Raw genomic sequence first — 17735 nt, 5'->3', positions numbered from 1 at the left:
AAAAACATCTCGTTTTTCACATGCACGCTTCCCAAACTACTAAACGGTGAACTTTGAAAAATCATATTAATTCATTTTTGAACTTTAAAATAGTTAATGCTCAATTAATCATGAGCCAATGGCTCACCTCGTTTTTGCGTATCTTCCTAATCTCCTCAATCACCTTATCGTCAAACTCACCTTTAGTGATCCATAGGGGTGAGTTCCGTATGTGGAGGTCAAGGTTCGCGTTGGCCGATTTGGTTGAGGTTGCTTCTTAATAAAAAGTCATGTGGGCGGTCTTTCCCCCGTCGGTCGAGTATTATTTCGATGGCATGAACTAACCAATAGATAATCCTTGATCCACCATGACGTGTGAATTTTTGTTCATTTAATTGAACTTGAGTGGTCCAGGGATTAAATGTGGGTCAGGCCATGTCCATCCCTACACCGAGCTTGCCATGCATTCATGTTTAATTATTCCTGCAAAACAAAGGGGAAAGTGCCTGTTTTGAAGGAAAAAAAAAACATTCCTCTTCAATCTTTCATTCGACCGTTGCATTGACATCCTTTTCTTTTTGGTAAATTTTGCATAGTGTTAGTTCAGTCCTGTCAGTGTCAAATAATGTCAAAAAATGACTATTCTGGGATAGAATTCAAGAAACATAACTCCATTTCGCAAAAAAGGAAAAAAAAAAACAAGAAACATAACTCGATCACTCGACCGTTGGACACATACGCGCGCGTGGCGTTGTGGCCTTGTGGGATGTGAAAAACGCAACTGACACAGACTGACCCATAAATAACAACAAAAACAAGGGCCTAACCGCAAAAAGGGATCCCCAACCCAAAACCAAAAGAAACCCTCTCCCATTTGCCTCCACGCCGCTTCAGTTTGAAAACCCACCGCCACGTCGCCGCCGACGCCGAGATGGCTCGCACGAAGCACCCGGCGGTGAGGAAGTCGAAGGCGGAGCCCAAGAAGAAGCTCCAGTTCGAGCGCTCCCCTCGGCCGTCGAAGGCGCAGCGCGCTGGTGGTGAGCGCGCGCTCTCTCCCCCTCTGCGTTTCTTTTTTTTTTTCCTTTTTCTTTCAATGGCGGTGGATGGTGAAGCTTATGCCCCCCCCCCCCCCCTTCCCGCCTCTTGCTTGTCCCCTTTGCAGGCGGCACGGGTACCTCGGCGACCACGGTGCGTGCGGGAGCGGGTCTTTCGTTTGGTGATTTTTTGATTTTGTGGGGGGATATGTTTTTGTTTTGTATCTTGGCTGGATGGATGGCTTGCTCACCACCTGTTTGATGGAATGCAGAGGAGCGCGGCTGGAACATCGGCTTCAGGTGCGTTCTCTTGGGGGGGTTTCTAGGGTTATTCATGGGCTCGTTGGAGCTTTTCCTTTCTGTCTCTTGGATTCCGGGGGACCTGAGGGGCTCAATGTGTCCCTTTTCTTGCTCTGTTCTACCGTGTGCTGTACTTTCCTCATCGTTATTTTCTGAATATATTATAAGAACAGTAGTTGCAGAAAGATCTTCAATTGCTCATCAGTCAAAGCTTTTCTTGTTTTCATTCTGAAATAATAGCAAATCCAGTTTGGTCCATGGAGGGGTTATCTGAAACATTATGACCATAAAACATGGTATTAAGCATTGCTAGCCAAGAAATGTGTGGTTTTTAGACACGATGTTGATAGGTGATTTTTATGCTCATCCATTATTAGTCTTTGCATCGTGGGAACTGATTTAGTAAACTTTCTTTAGTGTCATGGTTCAAATAGCGTCTGTTCTACCTAGATGATAGGTATCCATATGGAAGTCTTGGCTTTGGAATTGCTCTCCTTTTGTTCTCCTGTGATTAAATAACTTTAACATGTGTGTGAAGCAGGGACGCCTAGGCAGCAAACGAAGCAGAGGAAGCCACACCGCTTCCGTCCAGGCACAGTGGCACTGCGGGAGATCAGGAAATTTCAGAAAACCACTGAACTGCTGATCCCGTTTGCACCATTTTCTCGGCTGGTGGGTACATCCTGAACCTGCCTTCTCTCTATCAAATATTTCGTAGTGCAAACTTGTGTGATGGAAGCTTTTTGTGCCGATAAAATTTGCAGGTCAGGGAGATCACTGATTTCTATTCAAAGGATGTGTCACGGTGGACCCTTGAAGCTCTCCTTGCATTGCAAGAGGTCAGTGGTCAAACCTGTTTATTATAAGTTTACAACTGAAGGCTTAGTTAGGGAAGGGTCAGACTGAATTATACTGTTAAATTCCATTCTGCTTCAAGACTCAAGTCACGGCTCAAGAGTGTAACTGAAAAATGTACAAATCTTCCATGATCAATAAAATGAATATCTCTGTGTGTTGATTTATGAGTCAGATTGCTAAATTATTATCCTTTTTCAGTAGAACACCTATATACTACAAATATGCAACCTCCCTATTTTGTTGTGTCTGTTCAAGATTGCTATCATAGAGTATACCAATTTCAGTTCCTTCTTTCCAGCCATGTCTGTTTCTGCATAACCAGGAAAAGGAACAAAGAGCTGACTTAATTCTCACAAAATAAATTATGTTATTTACTTGCTGTCCTGCAAATTTCCTGTGGTTTTCCCTCTCCTGCAGGCAGCAGAATACCACTTAGTGGACATATTTGAAGTGTCAAATCTCTGCGCCATCCATGCTAAGCGTGTTACCATCAGTAAGTTGTCATTCTGAATGAACTTTTCTCTTTCTTTTTCTCCCTTTATATTATTATGCTAAATGGATATCATATATGCCACAGCCTACATGATATCATATACGCATCCACTTCAAAAGCATTCTATTTTTTTATAGGAATAACATTCTAATTGCAGGATGATTCTTAATACATGTGTTTATATTTAATGTCATATCTAGTTTTCATACTCTTAAATTTGTCATGATTATTGATTAAACATAGGGAGAATTAGTTGGTTTGTGAGTTTTGAGGTGTGAAATATGCTGCTTGCTATTCCCTGTAAAGCTTATCAGCGTTGTCATTGTGTGGTTTAACAAATAAACGTTTGTTCTGCAGTGCAAAAGGACATGCAACTTGCCAGGCGTATCGGTGGGCGGAGGCCATGGTGAAAATTTGTTTGCGAGCCATGCAGCATGATGGACAAGGAGCAACATGTGTCGTTGATTAACATTTTAGAAAGTAGTGTAGATGTATCTTCACATAGGGATCAACTTACCCTTCGTTCCCATTCTAATTCAGTTGATGTTAGTATTTACCTTTTGCTCCATTCGGATTGGTCGAATTCAGGATTTCATCAAACAGTCGATTGTGAAATGTGAACCAGGAATTGTTGTGTTGATTGCAATAATGGGTTCCTCTCACCTGCTTCTTCCATCAGATATTTGAACAGCTGTTTTCAAGAACCCTGTGCTCAAGGAACACAGGCAGTTGTTGAGTGCAGAGGACCTTGAAATATTTCCTCCAACCCCATATATTGCACTCATGATTTGTTATTCAGACAATGTTACAAAGTTACTGGATCTAGATGGAAACAAGTGGCAAGATGGAAAAAATGGCAGGATCTACACGGAAGCCAAATTACAGGAACAATGAGCAAAACCAAACTAATCATCAGGAACTAGAAGCTATCATCAAAATTCAAAGGTCTCCAAAGGAGGCAGAAGCAATCAAGACAGCAACATAAAAGAAGGGAACTCGCCTATTCAGATCCTCTGATTTTGTAAGCAACTACACTATCACTGGTGATGAACTGATGATGATGTTGATGGTGAACACTCTACTTGCAAAGGGAAAACGAGGAAGAACTAAAATTCCACATCAAAATTCCTATGTACATTTCTACAGCCACATCTCGGAAGAGCTCCATGTGAGCGTGTGTCGTCTACTGATAGTAGCTTAGCTTCTAATTCTGCCTGGGATTCGACTTGCTCGACGGCTTCTGCTTCCCCAGGCTCGCATTGACCTCGACCTCCACGGCGGCGGCGGCGGAGCGCGACGGCGGTGACCTCGCCGCCGGCGCATTCTGCAGCAGCTTCCTCGGCCGGATCAGGCCTTCTCCCCCTGACGCTGAAGCTGCAGCATCGCCAAGATCCACTGCACTGATGCTGGCAAAGCATTGCAGGATCATGAGAATGCAAATGCAGAGGACACAAATGGTGGCAGATCTCATGGCTTTGGTGACCTGCTTGCGGCTCACTTTGCTGGACAGTATGAATGTAGGCTGTTGCAGTGAAGTGTTCAGCTTATATGAGCTTAATTAAGCTCACACGGCTTCCATGTGAGTAATGAAGTGGAGGTGATTAGGAGTGGATGGGCGTGATGATGGGCATGTGGTGAGAGGCTGCGAGTTGGATTAGTCCATTTGACAGCCAGCCTGCATGCGCTTGCCATGCCATGGCTAATTGCATTCCGTTCGTCAGATCAGATTCAGAGCGTGCCCTCCTGAGCTATGCACGCCACATGCGATGCGAAGCAGAGCAGCCTAACACAGCCTAGCCTCCTGCTGCTTTCGGCTCTCCTTCCTCCTTGTACTAGCACCAGTAGTCTATAGGACTCATGAGTCATGACGCATGGATGGATGCATGATTCCGGGCCAAACTGTCCGAATGATTGGACGTGCAGGAAAGCACGGTGAAATGATGAGATGCGAGCCCCAGAAACACGGAATTATCTCGTGAAATTCATTCGAAATTCGACACAAACCACGAGATTTGGAGCTCCAATGATCGGAGGAGCTTCTGTCTGCTACAGCTATTTCTGGAATCTCCAACACTCTCAAACATTCTAACTTTCCATCCAGATTACGAGAAACAGACTACCACGCGAGAGTTTGTTTAGAGAAGCTTCTAACAACTGCAGCTATTCCTAAAATCTCCAGCTTTCTCGATCAATCCAACTTCCATTCTAAGAAACTGTAGTTACAAAATTCAGAAAATAAATTAAACCCAAAAAGCTCTAGATTCCCATCAGCTACTTCTCACAATCTAAAACTCTGCTCCCCCAGACAGGCATACGATATGTGTTGCATGGGTGAGCCGTCAACTTATCACCCATCGTTATCTTAGCCGAAACAGGGGAACTGATGTTGATCAGGCCATAACAAAAGTCTCCACAGTACACTGATCACAACCAAGTACTAAGTATCAACCAACCACAAGAAACAGGCAAAGGGCCCAATCATGTATAACCAAGAAGCTCTGAGAACTTAACAGCGACATGTGCCTTGGAGAATTTACATACTGACAAGTGACAAAGCCTCCGAAGAGATCAGCAGCTGGGGCGACATGGCTAGGGCTCTGCTGGTGCTGGTGTTTACAAGCTCTAAACCACCACCGGCTGGAGGGGGAAGATGGAATCTCAAGCTATATCGATTGTTCCTACCGCCAAAGGATGCGAAATATGTGGGCAGACCCCATATAATCTACAAAATTTACTATGGACATCGTCACCATCAGAAGGCGGCCGAGCTTGTTCGCCTGAGTTGATACTTGGGTTCCGGGGGAGGCGCAGAGTTCAGTATCTCATCCAACTCCTGGAAACAGCGGGGGACAAAATCATCTCATAAGGGACATCAACATGAATGAACAGTAACAAGATGCTATAAGCTAAATGGCATTGCCGGTCTTGCTTACCCAATCTCAAGAACAAGGGCAGCATGATTCACTTCGTTTCTAAACTGTAAGAAATACTATAATGGAATGTCATAAAACCGTTTGTCAAATATCAACGGGCCATCAATTCTATTATGCTAATAGTACAGAGAGATGTTTGTGACTTTGTTCAGCATCAAGTCTCTGTTCAAGGGGAAAAGGCCCAAAGTTAAGGGCATGGGAATCAAGCATCTTGGTGAATTACTATGGAATTGCAGCACATGTATAACCCGTAAAGCTCTACAGATATACAGAGTAGTTTCATATGCAAAAATCTTAGAAAAGGCATGTTTGGTTGATAAATCATTACCATGATTGATAAATAAAAGGCAACCAAAAAAAGGAGGCCCACCTAAGTGTTCAGTGATTTAATGTATGCAACATTGCAACATTTAAAATTTACGCTTTAAAAGATTGCAATGATGCGCAAAATTGGTGATGACAATACTAGTGTTTCACATATTTAATGCTGATATATAGGAGTATAATGTAGCATGATAAGTTGATTAAAATCCTCAAGAACTTCATATAGGTCTCCTTAGAAAGTCAAAGGCACTTGCATATATAGCAAGTCAAAATCAAAGCCTCATTTGATTGTTTCATAGTTCAAATATAGTAGTAACTACATCTGGTACATTTGCCATTTATAAGGAGAACATAGCATAATCCTTAAGTAAACAGATCAAATAGAAATTACTAACACAATTACAAAAGTATATAGCACTTATCTAGTTATCTGTTACCACTTTGGACCTGTTGGTGTAACAACTGTGGCAAATGGATAGCGAGAGAAAAAAATAACTAGCTAAAATAAAACAGGAATTGTCGACTGTGCAACAACAGTATTTCAAAGCCATATCAACATAGTAACACAGGGAGTAGTCCTTAGTGGAATATCATTTGTCTAAAGGAATGACAAAATAGAAACAGTACAATGGTAACAGCAGAGAAAGTACCTTCTGCTTCTTTAGCCTCTCATTCTCCTCTTCTAGACGAAGAACTTTGTTTTCAAGCTCATTAGTGTAAGCCTGCCAGTTAGAATGCACACAACGGTGAAATAAATATACATGGTCCATAAAAGAAGGGGAAAATGGCATTCCAATGCTACTGCAACTGGTATGTTCTTACAGCTTTGGAAAGATATAACATATATATTGATATATTAGACTAAATACTGTATGAGTAAGAGAAATGCCAACTTAATACATCCAGAGATTAAAAAAAAAGAATCCATGAGGCCTTTATGTTTGAAAGCAGTAAATTATAATAAGCAAAGTAAGAGCATACAATATATAGAAAATTCTAAGTAGGAAGGATTAATCATACCTGCTTCCTCGCTCTTGACCTGGCAGCTGATTCCCTGTTTTTTATCATCCTCTTCTGCCTTCTTTCTACTAGCTTATCTGCAATCTCCCCTGTGGCACAGCGTTTGCGCCCAGGTGTCTGAGGATCAGAAAGAGCCCCGAGCATTGGCGAAGTGATCTGGCCATCGGAGTAAATTGGATCCAAAACAGCACCTGTAGCAACAGCTAATGGCTGAGGTGCCAGGTGAGTTGCCATGTAAGGAGCACCTATGCTTGGATGCTGGGGCTCCAAAGCCTGCTGGTGATACTGCTGTAGCCACTGTGCTCCGGCGTTCAAATCAGACGTACCAGCTGCAGCCGCAGCAGCGCCCCCTACCACATCCATGTTTCCTGGCAAATCGTTCGGATCCGTGACAACCCCAGCTTTGACCAGGAAATCCTCAAGCGTCATCTCCCCCAGGGTCGGCTGCCTCTCCCGCCTCCGCCGGCCACCCTCCTCAGCACCCCTCTTCGGCACATCCTGGATGCCCTTCCACACCTCATCCACCGTCTTCTTGCTCAGCTCCGGAGGCATCGTGATGCTCCCCTGGCGCTGCAGCCCCAGGGCCGGCTGAGACTGGCCCGTGATGCCGCCACCGCCACCGTCAAGGTCCGCGCCATCAGGAAACACGCTTTTAAGGAGCTCATCAAGGTTCATACTAAGCAACGGCTCCCCCAACTGGCTCTGAACCTCATTGAGTGTAAGCCCATACAGCGACCCTTGCCTCGCCAACCCCTGCATCGGCCCGCGCTGCGCCGAGCCGGCATCCCGGCCACTTCCACCGCCGCCGCCACCACTACCTCCAGCATGCGAAGCCATTGCCTGAATCATGAATCGGCGCTCTCAATTACACCAAATCAGCCCCCGAGGATTCCACCCTACCCCTCTCCAAGTAACCTCAGCAGCCGCAATACCCAGCGAGGCTGACCTAACCTGGGGGCATTAGGGTTCAACTGAACCCCAGATTTTCCTCTGCAAAAACTAACATCCATCAGTACCAGACGCATCACAGAAATCTAGAACAAACTGGACGGGGGGCTAATTGGGAAGGAGAAGAAAATCCAACCCAACCCAATCCAACCCGCGAACAGATTCCCCTACCTACGCGACCCCGAGCCATCAATCCAAGCGGCCCGCGGAGGAGAAGAGCGAGGAGAATACCTTTGGATTCGATTCGATTCGATTTGACCCGAGACGGTGGCCGGCTGGCGGGGCCGCGCGCGGGAAGAGGCGGAGGGGGTCAGCGCCGCCGCGGCGGGCTTCTCGCCGGCGGTGGCCGCGGCCGCGCGAGGAAGGTGGGGGGGGGGGGGGGGGGGGGGAGGAGACCTACCGGAGTAGCAGTGCAGATCGCAGCGAGCGAGAGAGGAGAGAGGGGGGAGAGTGAGATGGAGTCGAGATGCGTGAAAGAGAGGAAATAGGAGGGGTGGAAATGGGGCATGTCACTTGGTCATTGGGCCATTTTATTTATTTTACTAGTACTCCAGCTTGTTTTTGTTTGAAATTAAAAAAAAAATCTTGGCACTGTTCAAAATCATGATAGAGAAAAAAACTGTTTGGGATATGAAAAACAATAATTGAATAGTCTCTTGCTTAATTCCATGTCACCGTAGAACTTCAATACTCCCTCTATTCAATAATATAAGGCACAACGTTTTTTTTATTTAAAGTTATTTCATAATATAAGGCAGACATGCATGCATGTTATTAACTAGCACTCTTTTCACTGGAATATTACATCCTCCGTTTTACAATGTAAGTCATTCTAGCATTTCCCACATTCATATTGATGTATCTAGATTCATGTATCTAGATTCATTAATATCAATATGAACGTGGAAAATGCTAGAATGACTTACATTGTGAAACGAAGGAAGTATTATTTAAATCCTACACCATCAAGATCTCTAATTTTATTAGGCGCATGCATTCTATTTATTAGGATAACCCAATCTAATTTTATTGCGTGCATGCATTCTATTCATTAGGATAACCCAATCTATAAGGTGATAATAATTATTTCTTGGTCTTTGGGTTAAGAGTAGTTGTGCCTTATATTTAGGAATGGATGGAGTACATTTTTGAAATATTAAATCTCTTATTTTGAATAGTCTCTCACTTATTATAAATGTAGTTCCTGTTAGAACTTCTTGCAACTGTTTGTTTTTCTATTTCCCTTAATGAACGAATGCTACGCGTCAAAAAAAACTAAATAGATATATAAAGAAACTAAATAAATGCTACTACTGTTCTCATGGATAAATGGTTTGTATGTTTCAATGCATCGTAAATGAAGGGCAATTATGTTATTTGAATTGTTTTCATAACTACCCGTAGTATAAGTTGATAATTGAAATCCATTTAATACTATATATAAATGTTATGTGGTAAAATAGTGCATGATCCCGAATCTTACCTTATGTAAATTATTGTTGGGAAAAAATACCATAGCTTAGCATGCATTATAAAATAGAGTTATATACTGCAGTTTTCTTTCATGCCTCTATCTCAGTCTCACCGAGCTACATGAAGAGCCACTCTTTTATGTCCCCTTCGCCATGTCTCGGTGCACTACCGGTAACCTCATCAGCTGTCCTCGAAGCTTCACCATCATTATCTTTATGCCACGTTACCTAGTTATCATCATCCTAGTTATGCGTCGTATCTACTTTATCGCTGTAGCACGAAAGGAGGAGGAGGCTGAGCTGCTATGGCGATAGAAGCGGGAGGTGGCAGCAATATGGGCGGCTCTGGAGCTCGCATAGAGCAACAAAATTGACAGTCTCATCCCATTTAAACCCCTTATTGAGGTTGCCCTCGAGGTAATCCCAGAAAGGCGAGGAACAAGAGAAGAGGTGGAGCTCAAAGGTCCATTTTTAAGGTCAGGCTTAGAGTGCAAAGAAGAATGGCAAACTAAGGTAGGCACGGACTCAGGCATGACCATGATTTCGTGGTCAAAGTTGGAATCGAGGAACCGAAGGTCTTGGAAAAGGAGATGTTATTAGGCCTCTTTGAGTCCACCTAGTTCGTGGTGCCTCTTGTCAGCAACATAGGTTCCAATCACGCGCTACCGCTCTTTAGCTGTTGGCACAATGGAGGAAGATGAAGGAGGAGGCAGGCCAACACTGGAGCCACCAGAAAAAGCACACAGATGATAGGTTCACGTGAGGCCGAGGCATAGTTAAATGGATAAATGACATCCTATTTGTATAATCTTAGTGGATAAGCTTAATCGCAAAAATGTCACTTCAACAGAAAGAAACTCGTTTTTGATGGTGGTATAATCCCCATTTTTTCACATACACAGTACACTATTGATAGATAATTTGAAACAAGCCCTAATTTCACAATACTTATACAGCATAATTATTTCAGGCACACTCACGGCATGGTTGGAAATTTCGGTGGGTCCCGATAGTAAGTGAGCTCCGGTCAAATATTTCAGCCAAAAAAGATCGACAGGAATTTCTCACCAAACCCTAAAATCGGCGTTCTCTCTCCCCCTCTGCCTCCCCTCATTGCGCTGCATGCAGAAACCGCATCCAGATCAAAAATAAAAAATCACCGCCGCCTCCAAGTCGCTAGTCGCCGCCTCCGTGCCTCGACGTCGGTCGCCGCCTCGACGCAGTCCACCGCCGGCACTGCACGCCCTCCTCCAAGCCATCGCCCCCCAGCCGCCCCAGCCGTCGCCCGCTTCTCGGTGCCCCCAGTCGTCGCTCGCTAGTCGGCATCGCCCCTAGCCGTCGCCCGCTGCTCGGCGCCCCCAGCCGTCGCCCGCGCGCGGGCGCCGCTACGCACGGGTGGCGGTATGCCAAGCTGCCACGCTTCGGGTGACGGCGGCTTTCCGAGGTTCGTTATTATCCCTCTTTTCACATTTGTTTGTTCTCACTATATTGTTCGCCTGATGTGTTGATGTGCTGCTGTTCAGACTTTGAACCTACATTTTATCATCTGTGAGTGGGTTTTGTTTGGCTGTATTTTGTGATTTTGTGTTGCAGTAGTTGCAGCTTGTATGCTTGCCGAACAGAGATTTTGTTGCTATCTATTTTTTTTTCATTTTTCAGAAATTTCGCCCGCAATTTTCAAATTTGTATTCAAATTTTTTCAAAAAAATTCGTCCAAAATTTCCACAATATTTCTAAAATTTCTGAAATTCTAGAATTTCGGTGACCCCAAACAAATCAGTAAACCCACGGGTCGAACCCTGCACTCCGGGAGGGTATATGTAATCGCAAAATTCCTAGTGACCACCGACGCGTACCGCACATTTCCGGGGCCCACCTACCAGCAGGGCCCTCCAACCTGCCCCTCCACGCCCTCACCACAAACCCACGTGGGCCCCACCTGCCGGTGACCCAGCCCCTCCCCCTCCTATATAACCTCCTCCCTTGCGCGATTTCAACGACCTCTCTCTCTCCATCTATCTCCTCTCCCTCTCCGCCCATTTCTCCTCTCCACCTGCGATCCATCCGCGCCCGCGAGGAGGAGGGAGCCGGACGACGCCGCGGGGAGAGCAGGGGAGAGAAGGAGAGGAGGAGATCGCCGTCGCCGTCGCCGTCGCCGATCTCGGTAACCACCGCCCCCGCGAAATTCCCCCGCTGGTCGTGTTCGATCTCGCTGGTTTTGAGTGGAATTCTGCGTCTGCTTCCGATCCGATCGGTTCGGCAGCAGCTGGTTTGGTTTGATTTTGATTTGATCGGTAGATTTGGGTGTGTGTGTGTGTGTGCTTGTTTTGTGCGATTTTTGGGGGTGGGTTTGTATGGGTTGGGGTGATCTGAAGGAGATTTGATTGGTTAGGTTTTCTCGCTAGATTCGATAGGTTTGGGGGGGATTTGAATTGATTCGGGGGGAAGTTTGACCCGGTTTGACCGGCTCCGCTCGATCTAGCTTCGTTCCCACGCTTGGTGTTGGGAGGAATCTGGGTGGGCGCGGGGAATCGCTTCGGTTGGCCGCGAATCCGATCCGATGCCGCGCTTTCTGCGTGCCCTTGCTCGCAGATCTGCGGGCTGCGGGCTTCAGATCTCGCGGATCTAGCTGCGGTTGCTTTGATTCCGCTCGTTTTTCTATCGAGACCCTGTGGATCTACGGGACTGACTTTTTTTTGTCTTCATTTCGTTTTCAGAGCGGGAGCGGAGATGGGGCTCACGTTCACGAAGCTGTTCAGCCGCCTCTTCGCCAAGAAGGAGATGAGGATCCTCATGGTCGGTCTCGATGCGGCCGGTAAAACCACCATCCTCTACAAGCTCAAGCTCGGCGAGATCGTCACCACTATCCCCACCATCGGTGCGTTTCCAATCCACATCCTATGCTGTGCACGTATTGTTACGATGTGTTCAGTAATTCAGCTTATAGTGGTATGGTAGATGCACGGTCTCCATTTGTCCCATCGCATTAAGTTAGGCTGTGTGCGCATAATTAACATTCCAGCTTGCGTTGCTCAGCAATAGATCAAAGGTCAGAATTAGGTCCTTTTTAGTCAGACAAGAATTTTTTGGGCTGGCTTAATGATAAGAACTGTTTAGCAATGGGATTAGTTTTAGCTGATCTCAAATTGATTATTTGGCTCAAGTGTGTTTACACTCCACTTCACGTATAATGTTTACTCCTATATGCTAGGTGGACTTAAATAAATTACTGAGATGTCTCCTTCAATGTGTTTCATCTTACTGGATTTAAAACCTGAATACTCTCTTTCAGAGTTCAGCCAATGTTGTAGGATGGTAGAATTATATGGTTTTAGGAAGTTAAAACACTGGAAAAACAATCTGCTAGCATTTACATTGATCCAAACTTGCTGTCTATAACTGCAGGTTTTAATGTCGAAACTGTTGAGTACAAGAACATTAGCTTCACCGTTTGGGATGTTGGTGGTCAGGACAAGGTAAGAAATTGCCTTCGATCAGCTATTATTTCTCAATTATTTTTTTTGTGCATATTATATAGTTTAACATTGTCAATTACCTGTTATTAACATGCTTGCATAATCAGAAACCACGCATGCAAACTGCAGTATATATTACCTTACACTAAGCTCTGATGGATCTGTTTTATTGAATTTTATGAAAAAAAAAGAATTTAGATTTGGTTAACTTCCTTTGTCAAACATATCAATTTATCATTTCAATTGTTTATAGCTTCATTCTCTCATCTATTTTGTCTTGGCATGTTCTTGTGATCTGATATTTTCTGTGTGTTTTATTAATACAGATCAGGCCCCTGTGGAGGCACTATTTCCAGAACACCCAGGGCCTCATTTTTGTTGTGGACAGCAATGACAGAGAGCGTGTTGTTGAGGCCAGGGATGAGCTCCACCGTATGCTGAATGAGGTACTATCAATATCAGAGTTCAAAGTATTAGTCTACCTTTAGACTCTTGTTGGGAAACAATTCATAAATTGCATGTGGTTTGCCATATTCTGTTGTTGAGAATCATAATTCATAAATACGTGTGATTTGTAAGATTCTTTGCCCATGATTCCCTCTTTCCCTTTTTTCCTCTAGCCATCAGGAAGATCTGCCATTGGTAATATACGCATAAGATGTGGTTCCAAAGCTATTTGAAATTTCTAAAGAGCCCAACATGGATGAAACAACTTATACATGCTATCATGCTTATCATGTGATGTTCTAGAAGCTATAGTTTTAATGTTGGCATGTTGTGGCTACAGGATGAGCTACGTGATGCTGTGCTGCTGGTGTTTGCAAACAAACAAGATCTTCCTAATGCCATGAACGCTGCTGAGATCACCGACAAGCTTGGTCTGCACTCCTTGCGCCAGCGGCACTGGTATGGTTTCCTTTCCTCTTAAAAGTTTATGGCCTGCTCACACAGGGCTTTTTAGATTGATCAGCAATAGTGTGTATTTATATGCTTTCAGCATACTATGTGCTGCTCGCATAATGGTGCTCCTGTATTCTACTTAAGTACTAAATCCTTGTCCTAAACCAAGTAAAACCATTCATGCATTAGCAAATTGTGAACCAAGTAATAGCATTCAGTGTGCATTATCCAACTGTGTTGACAATACCCAATATTAGTGTTTTAAAGTTAAACTTTCTATGCAATCTGAATTATTTGTCTTATGTTCTCATAGGTACATCCAGAGCACATGTGCTACCTCTGGTGAGGGGTTGTACGAGGGGCTTGACTGGCTTTCCAACAACATTGCCAACAAGGTACGACAATGGCATATTTGCTGCTGTAGAACATCCACAGTAGCGCTTTAACCGCGCGTTATCATATCTTACCTAAAATGTTTGTAGGCAACTAACCACCTGCCTTTTATATCCTAAAAACAGGCTTGAAGCATCTTGGCCGGGCTTAAATGAAAGGAAGACATGGCGGATATCCCTGAGTGAACGCTGCCTTTTTACGTATCGAAACTATATAGTCATGACAGATAATGATGTGGATGTTTTGGGAAGATAAAGCTCTTTAGGTTCCACCACCAAAGGAGCTAGCTATCAGATTGTTTTTCGTGGGGTGTTAAAAAATCGTGCGTGTTTCAGTTTGGTTTTTAATCGAAAGGCTTACGGTGCCTGACTTTTGTACCTCTGTACTCGCCACAGATGTTGTAGTATTGACTTGTCTTGGGCATAGCGTATTGTTACGTAATCCTGTTCTGTGCAGCCACCCCCAATATCCTTACCAGTTTATCCCCCGTTGCCTTCCTGACCAGCATTCTGCTGCCTTTCTTCTTGGATGGCACTTCATTCCGTTTCAGTAGCTTTCCGTATGTTTTCATTGAAGTAAGCGCGTTGTAACGTCAGCCTGAAAATTGCAAACCGATCATTTCCTGTGGGCTGTAAGGGTTTCTTGGAACATAAGAATTTTACAGGAATGGGTTTTGATCTCAATGAAATCCGTTTGGTCGTATCAAATTTCAAAGGAGGCGTAAGGCTGTGATTGGCAGCACAAACATTTGGACGAATACTTTCGCGCACATTTCCCAAATTAAAGGTATGTTTTTTTAAAAATAAATTCTACTATCTCCGTCCCATATTACTTGTCGCTTTGACTTTTTCTTCCAACGTTTGACCATTCGTTTTATTTAAAAAATTAATGCAAATATGAAAAAAACAAGACATACTTAAAAATACATTTGATAATAAAACAAGTCACAGACAAAATAAATAATAATTTCAAAAAAAATTTTGAATAAGACGAATGATCAAATATTACTACCTCCATCCTAAAATATAGCCACTTTTAGCTATGAATCTGGATACACAGTTGTCTAAATTCATAGCTAAAAATGCTTATATTTTAAAATGGAGGGAGTACAAACAACAACTCAAACCGACGAGTAATATGGGATGGAGGTAGTATATAAAAATTGTTTCAAAATACAATATTAATTCATTTTTAAATTTAAAATAATTAATTAATAATTAATTAAATATTAATTATACACTAATAACTTATCTCGTTTACCTATCTTTTCAAACGTTTTCTTTTCTCTACTCTTAAACAGAATCTAAGTTTGTGTCGGATGGTGAATTCCCCACCCCCACCCCTATCCCCGCAAAACAAAACTTTCCCGTTCCCGTCCTCGTGAAATACGAAGGGGAAATTTTGCTCCCATCCCAGTCCGCACGGGGAATAAATTCCTATGGGGTCTTTGTCCCTATTTAAAATAATATATACATGTCAAATTATATAAGCAATTCAACATATATTCACACCCAGGGAAATCGGAGTCCCATTACCCATCTCTAGTGTCGGTCGGAGCAATATATCCAGGCAGCTACGATGTGCCTATGTGGAGTCCTGGACAAACGAATATTTTGGTGGCATCCCAAAGTTTCTGTACCCGTCATGTTCAACGGAGCAAACGAAAGAGACCGGCAGGCAAGCAAGCGGTCGAGTGGCCATTGTACACCTGAGAGCTGAGCTGGGATGGCTACAATTCCGTTGCTTTCTTTTCCCACATGAAACCAAGCCGGTAAACATGTTCGTTGCCTTGTGTATTGGGTTAACCAACCCAGAGACACCCGAAAAATGAAACCGTGACAGCTGCACGCAGCAGAGCCACAGTAACAGTAGCACAGAGAGAAAGGGGACGGTGATCATGCCTGTACCATGAATGCAAGAATGAATGCCAGCTAGCTAGATACTCCTACAGTACATCACTTCCCCAACCGTCCGTGCGCTAACATCCGACGTGACGTGACGGTCCTACTATTTACTCCGATTCTATCGCCGTGTTTAGTTCCAAAATATTTCTTCAAACATCAAATTTTTTTGTCACATTAAAACTTTCCTACACACATAAATTTTCAATTTTTCCATTACATCGTTCCAGTTTCAACCAAACTTTTAATTTTAACGTGAACTAACACAGCCATATATGTGAGGAAGGCACTTGACAAGCTTTGCTTGCTTATTCGTATTTTCTTCGATTCCAAAATAAACAAATTTAATATAGAGATAATCTATTATATGCCACTGAGTTTGTCATAGGTCTATGATTTGCCATTGACTTTGTCACGTTCTATAATATGCCATCGATTTTTGCTTAACTTCTATGATTTACCATTGCCGTCCGGTTAGTCTCCGTTAGTACTGTACACTTTCATCCAAATGACCAAAATATCCCTGAGACAAAAACTTTCAAATTTTGGATAAAAATTCTGAAATGTCAGACTTTAAGTTTTTGGACAAATTTTGAATGTTTACAATCTTATGTTTATAATATGGTATTTCGGAATTTTTGTCCACATTTTGGAAGTTTTATCACAGGGGTATTTTGGTCATTTGGATAAAATTGTACAGTACTAACGGAGACTAACTGGACGGCGATGGTAAATCATAGAAGTTAAGTAAAAGTCGATGGTATATTATAGAACGTGACAAAGTCAGTGGCAAATTGTAAAGCTATGACAAATTCAGTGGCATATAATGGATTGTCTCTTTAATATAAGGTCTATTTTATATGTAGATTTGTAGTATTAAAATATATTACATATCACGTGTTTATTTATTTTTGAGACAGAGGGAGAATTATGTTTGATCCAATCAATGCAAAAGACTGGCACCTCATGATCGATCGATCATCGGATCATGCATATGAACCGAAGAACAGAACAGCTCGCCGTAATCATATTATTCGATCATGCAACGCGAGGGTCGGCCCGGGCGGCCGGCGTGTGTGAACTGCGCAGATCGATCGATCGGTTTGAAATTCGACCTGATGGACAGTGAATCGAGCTGAAGATGGACGGCAGGATTTAATCCCTGCCGCGAGAACCGGAGCCGCAATGCATGCGTGTCGACTGTATAGATACAGGATTTAATCACGGGCAGTTTCTTGTTTCACATGTACTCTGTTCAATAAAAAACCAACCTAGTAATAATAGATGTACCATATCATATTACTACGAATCTAGACATATATATATTCAGATTTATCATACTAGAATATATGTCACATCCGGTTCTAAATTTGTTTTTTATCGGACGGAGGGTGTACGCATCCTACACATTTTTCTTTCTTTTTTTTTATTTTTTTAAGAACTACGCATCCTACTCCTACAACAAGGTGCATTAATGTGAGCTAGCTAGCTAGATAGCCACAACTCATATCCTTCATGCGGCATGCATGCATATGCCATCATCCTTGAATTGCGTTCGATATATTATTGCTGTTTTCTTGAAGACTTATACTCCATATATATTATTGTTGTTGTAGATAGACATGGATAAAATGCTCTTGCACCAAACGTCATGGCTCGGGATACATATAGTGCTCAAATATGAATTTCGCAAGATGTATAGAT

At 43.2% G+C, this 17735-nt stretch overlaps 3 protein-coding genes across 5 annotated transcripts; 2 read left to right on the top strand and 1 right to left on the bottom strand.

Annotated features, from left to right (window-relative positions):
• The first annotated feature begins 810 nt into the window (after nucleotides 1–810).
• On the top strand, nucleotides 811–3326 carry LOC127773919 (histone H3-like centromeric protein CENH3). Of its 2 annotated transcripts, none has more exons than XM_052300159.1 (7): nucleotides 811–1016; nucleotides 1142–1167; nucleotides 1286–1313; nucleotides 1852–1985; nucleotides 2078–2152; nucleotides 2589–2664; nucleotides 3022–3326. In XM_052300159.1, the coding sequence occupies exons 1-7, from the start codon at nucleotides 911–913 to the stop codon at nucleotides 3072–3074; spliced, it is 498 nt and encodes a 165-aa protein (XP_052156119.1). In that variant the 5' UTR covers nucleotides 811–910; the 3' UTR covers nucleotides 3075–3326. The 2 variants fall into 2 exon arrangements, with proteins under 2 accessions (XP_052156119.1, XP_052156120.1); XM_052300160.1 differs by having other exon boundaries at nucleotides 812–1016; nucleotides 1855–1985.
• Nucleotides 3327–5055: 1729 nt separating this feature from the next.
• Nucleotides 5056–8379, bottom strand: LOC127773916 (ABSCISIC ACID-INSENSITIVE 5-like protein 2). Of its 2 annotated transcripts, XM_052300156.1 has the most exons (5): nucleotides 8121–8379; nucleotides 6942–7931; nucleotides 6572–6643; nucleotides 5598–5653; nucleotides 5056–5497 (listed from the first exon to the last, which is right to left on the bottom strand). In XM_052300156.1, exons 2-5 carry the CDS (start codon nucleotides 7788–7790, stop codon nucleotides 5479–5481), a joined length of 996 nt encoding a protein of 331 aa, XP_052156116.1. In that variant the 5' UTR covers nucleotides 7791–7931; nucleotides 8121–8379; the 3' UTR covers nucleotides 5056–5478. The 2 variants fall into 2 exon arrangements, with proteins under 2 accessions (XP_052156116.1, XP_052156115.1); XM_052300155.1 differs by lacking the exon at nucleotides 5598–5653 and having other exon boundaries at nucleotides 8121–8373.
• Nucleotides 8380–11346: 2967 nt separating this feature from the next.
• LOC127773918 (ADP-ribosylation factor 2) lies at nucleotides 11347–14571 on the top strand. Its single transcript, XM_052300158.1, has 7 exons — nucleotides 11347–11525; nucleotides 12079–12239; nucleotides 12767–12837; nucleotides 13164–13283; nucleotides 13625–13743; nucleotides 14051–14132; nucleotides 14256–14571. The coding sequence occupies exons 2-7, from the start codon at nucleotides 12092–12094 to the stop codon at nucleotides 14259–14261; spliced, it is 546 nt and encodes a 181-aa protein (XP_052156118.1). The 5' UTR covers nucleotides 11347–11525; nucleotides 12079–12091; the 3' UTR covers nucleotides 14262–14571.
• The last annotated feature ends 3164 nt before the right edge of the window (nucleotides 14572–17735 follow it).

Source organism: Oryza glaberrima, chromosome 5, assembly GCF_000147395.1.
Source record: "Oryza glaberrima chromosome 5, OglaRS2, whole genome shotgun sequence".
In the NCBI taxonomy this organism is placed as follows: domain Eukaryota; kingdom Viridiplantae; phylum Streptophyta; class Magnoliopsida; order Poales; family Poaceae; genus Oryza; species Oryza glaberrima.
This window is presented reverse-complemented; position numbering and strand designations above follow the sequence as displayed.

Bases quoted from the DNA above. Each gene is read 5' to 3' on its own strand.
- LOC127773919 (XM_052300159.1), top strand. From the start codon at position 911: ATGGCTCGCACGAAGCACCCGGCGGTGAGGAAGTCGAAGGCGGAGCCC. The intron at 1,017-1,141 runs GTGAGCGCGCGC...TCCCCTTTGCAG, and splicing joins GAAGGCGCAGCGCGCTGGTG to GCGGCACGGGTACCTCGGCG. The intron at 1,314-1,851 runs GTGCGTTCTCTT...ATGTGTGTGAAG, and splicing joins GGCTGGAACATCGGCTTCAG to CAGGGACGCCTAGGCAGCAA.
- LOC127773916 (XM_052300155.1), bottom strand. From the start codon at position 7,790: ATGATTCAGGCAATGGCTTCGCATGCTGGAGGTAGTGGTGGCGGCGGC. The intron at 6,644-6,941 runs GTATGATTAATC...TCTAACTGGCAG, and splicing joins GGTCAAGAGCGAGGAAGCAG to GCTTACACTAATGAGCTTGA. The intron at 5,498-6,571 runs GTACTTTCTCTG...CGCTGTTTCCAG, and splicing joins AGAGGCTAAAGAAGCAGAAG to GAGTTGGATGAGATACTGAA.
- LOC127773918 (XM_052300158.1), top strand. From the start codon at position 12,092: ATGGGGCTCACGTTCACGAAGCTGTTCAGCCGCCTCTTCGCCAAGAAG. The intron at 12,240-12,766 runs GTGCGTTTCCAA...CTATAACTGCAG, and splicing joins CACCACTATCCCCACCATCG to GTTTTAATGTCGAAACTGTT. The intron at 12,838-13,163 runs GTAAGAAATTGC...TTATTAATACAG, and splicing joins ATGTTGGTGGTCAGGACAAG to ATCAGGCCCCTGTGGAGGCA.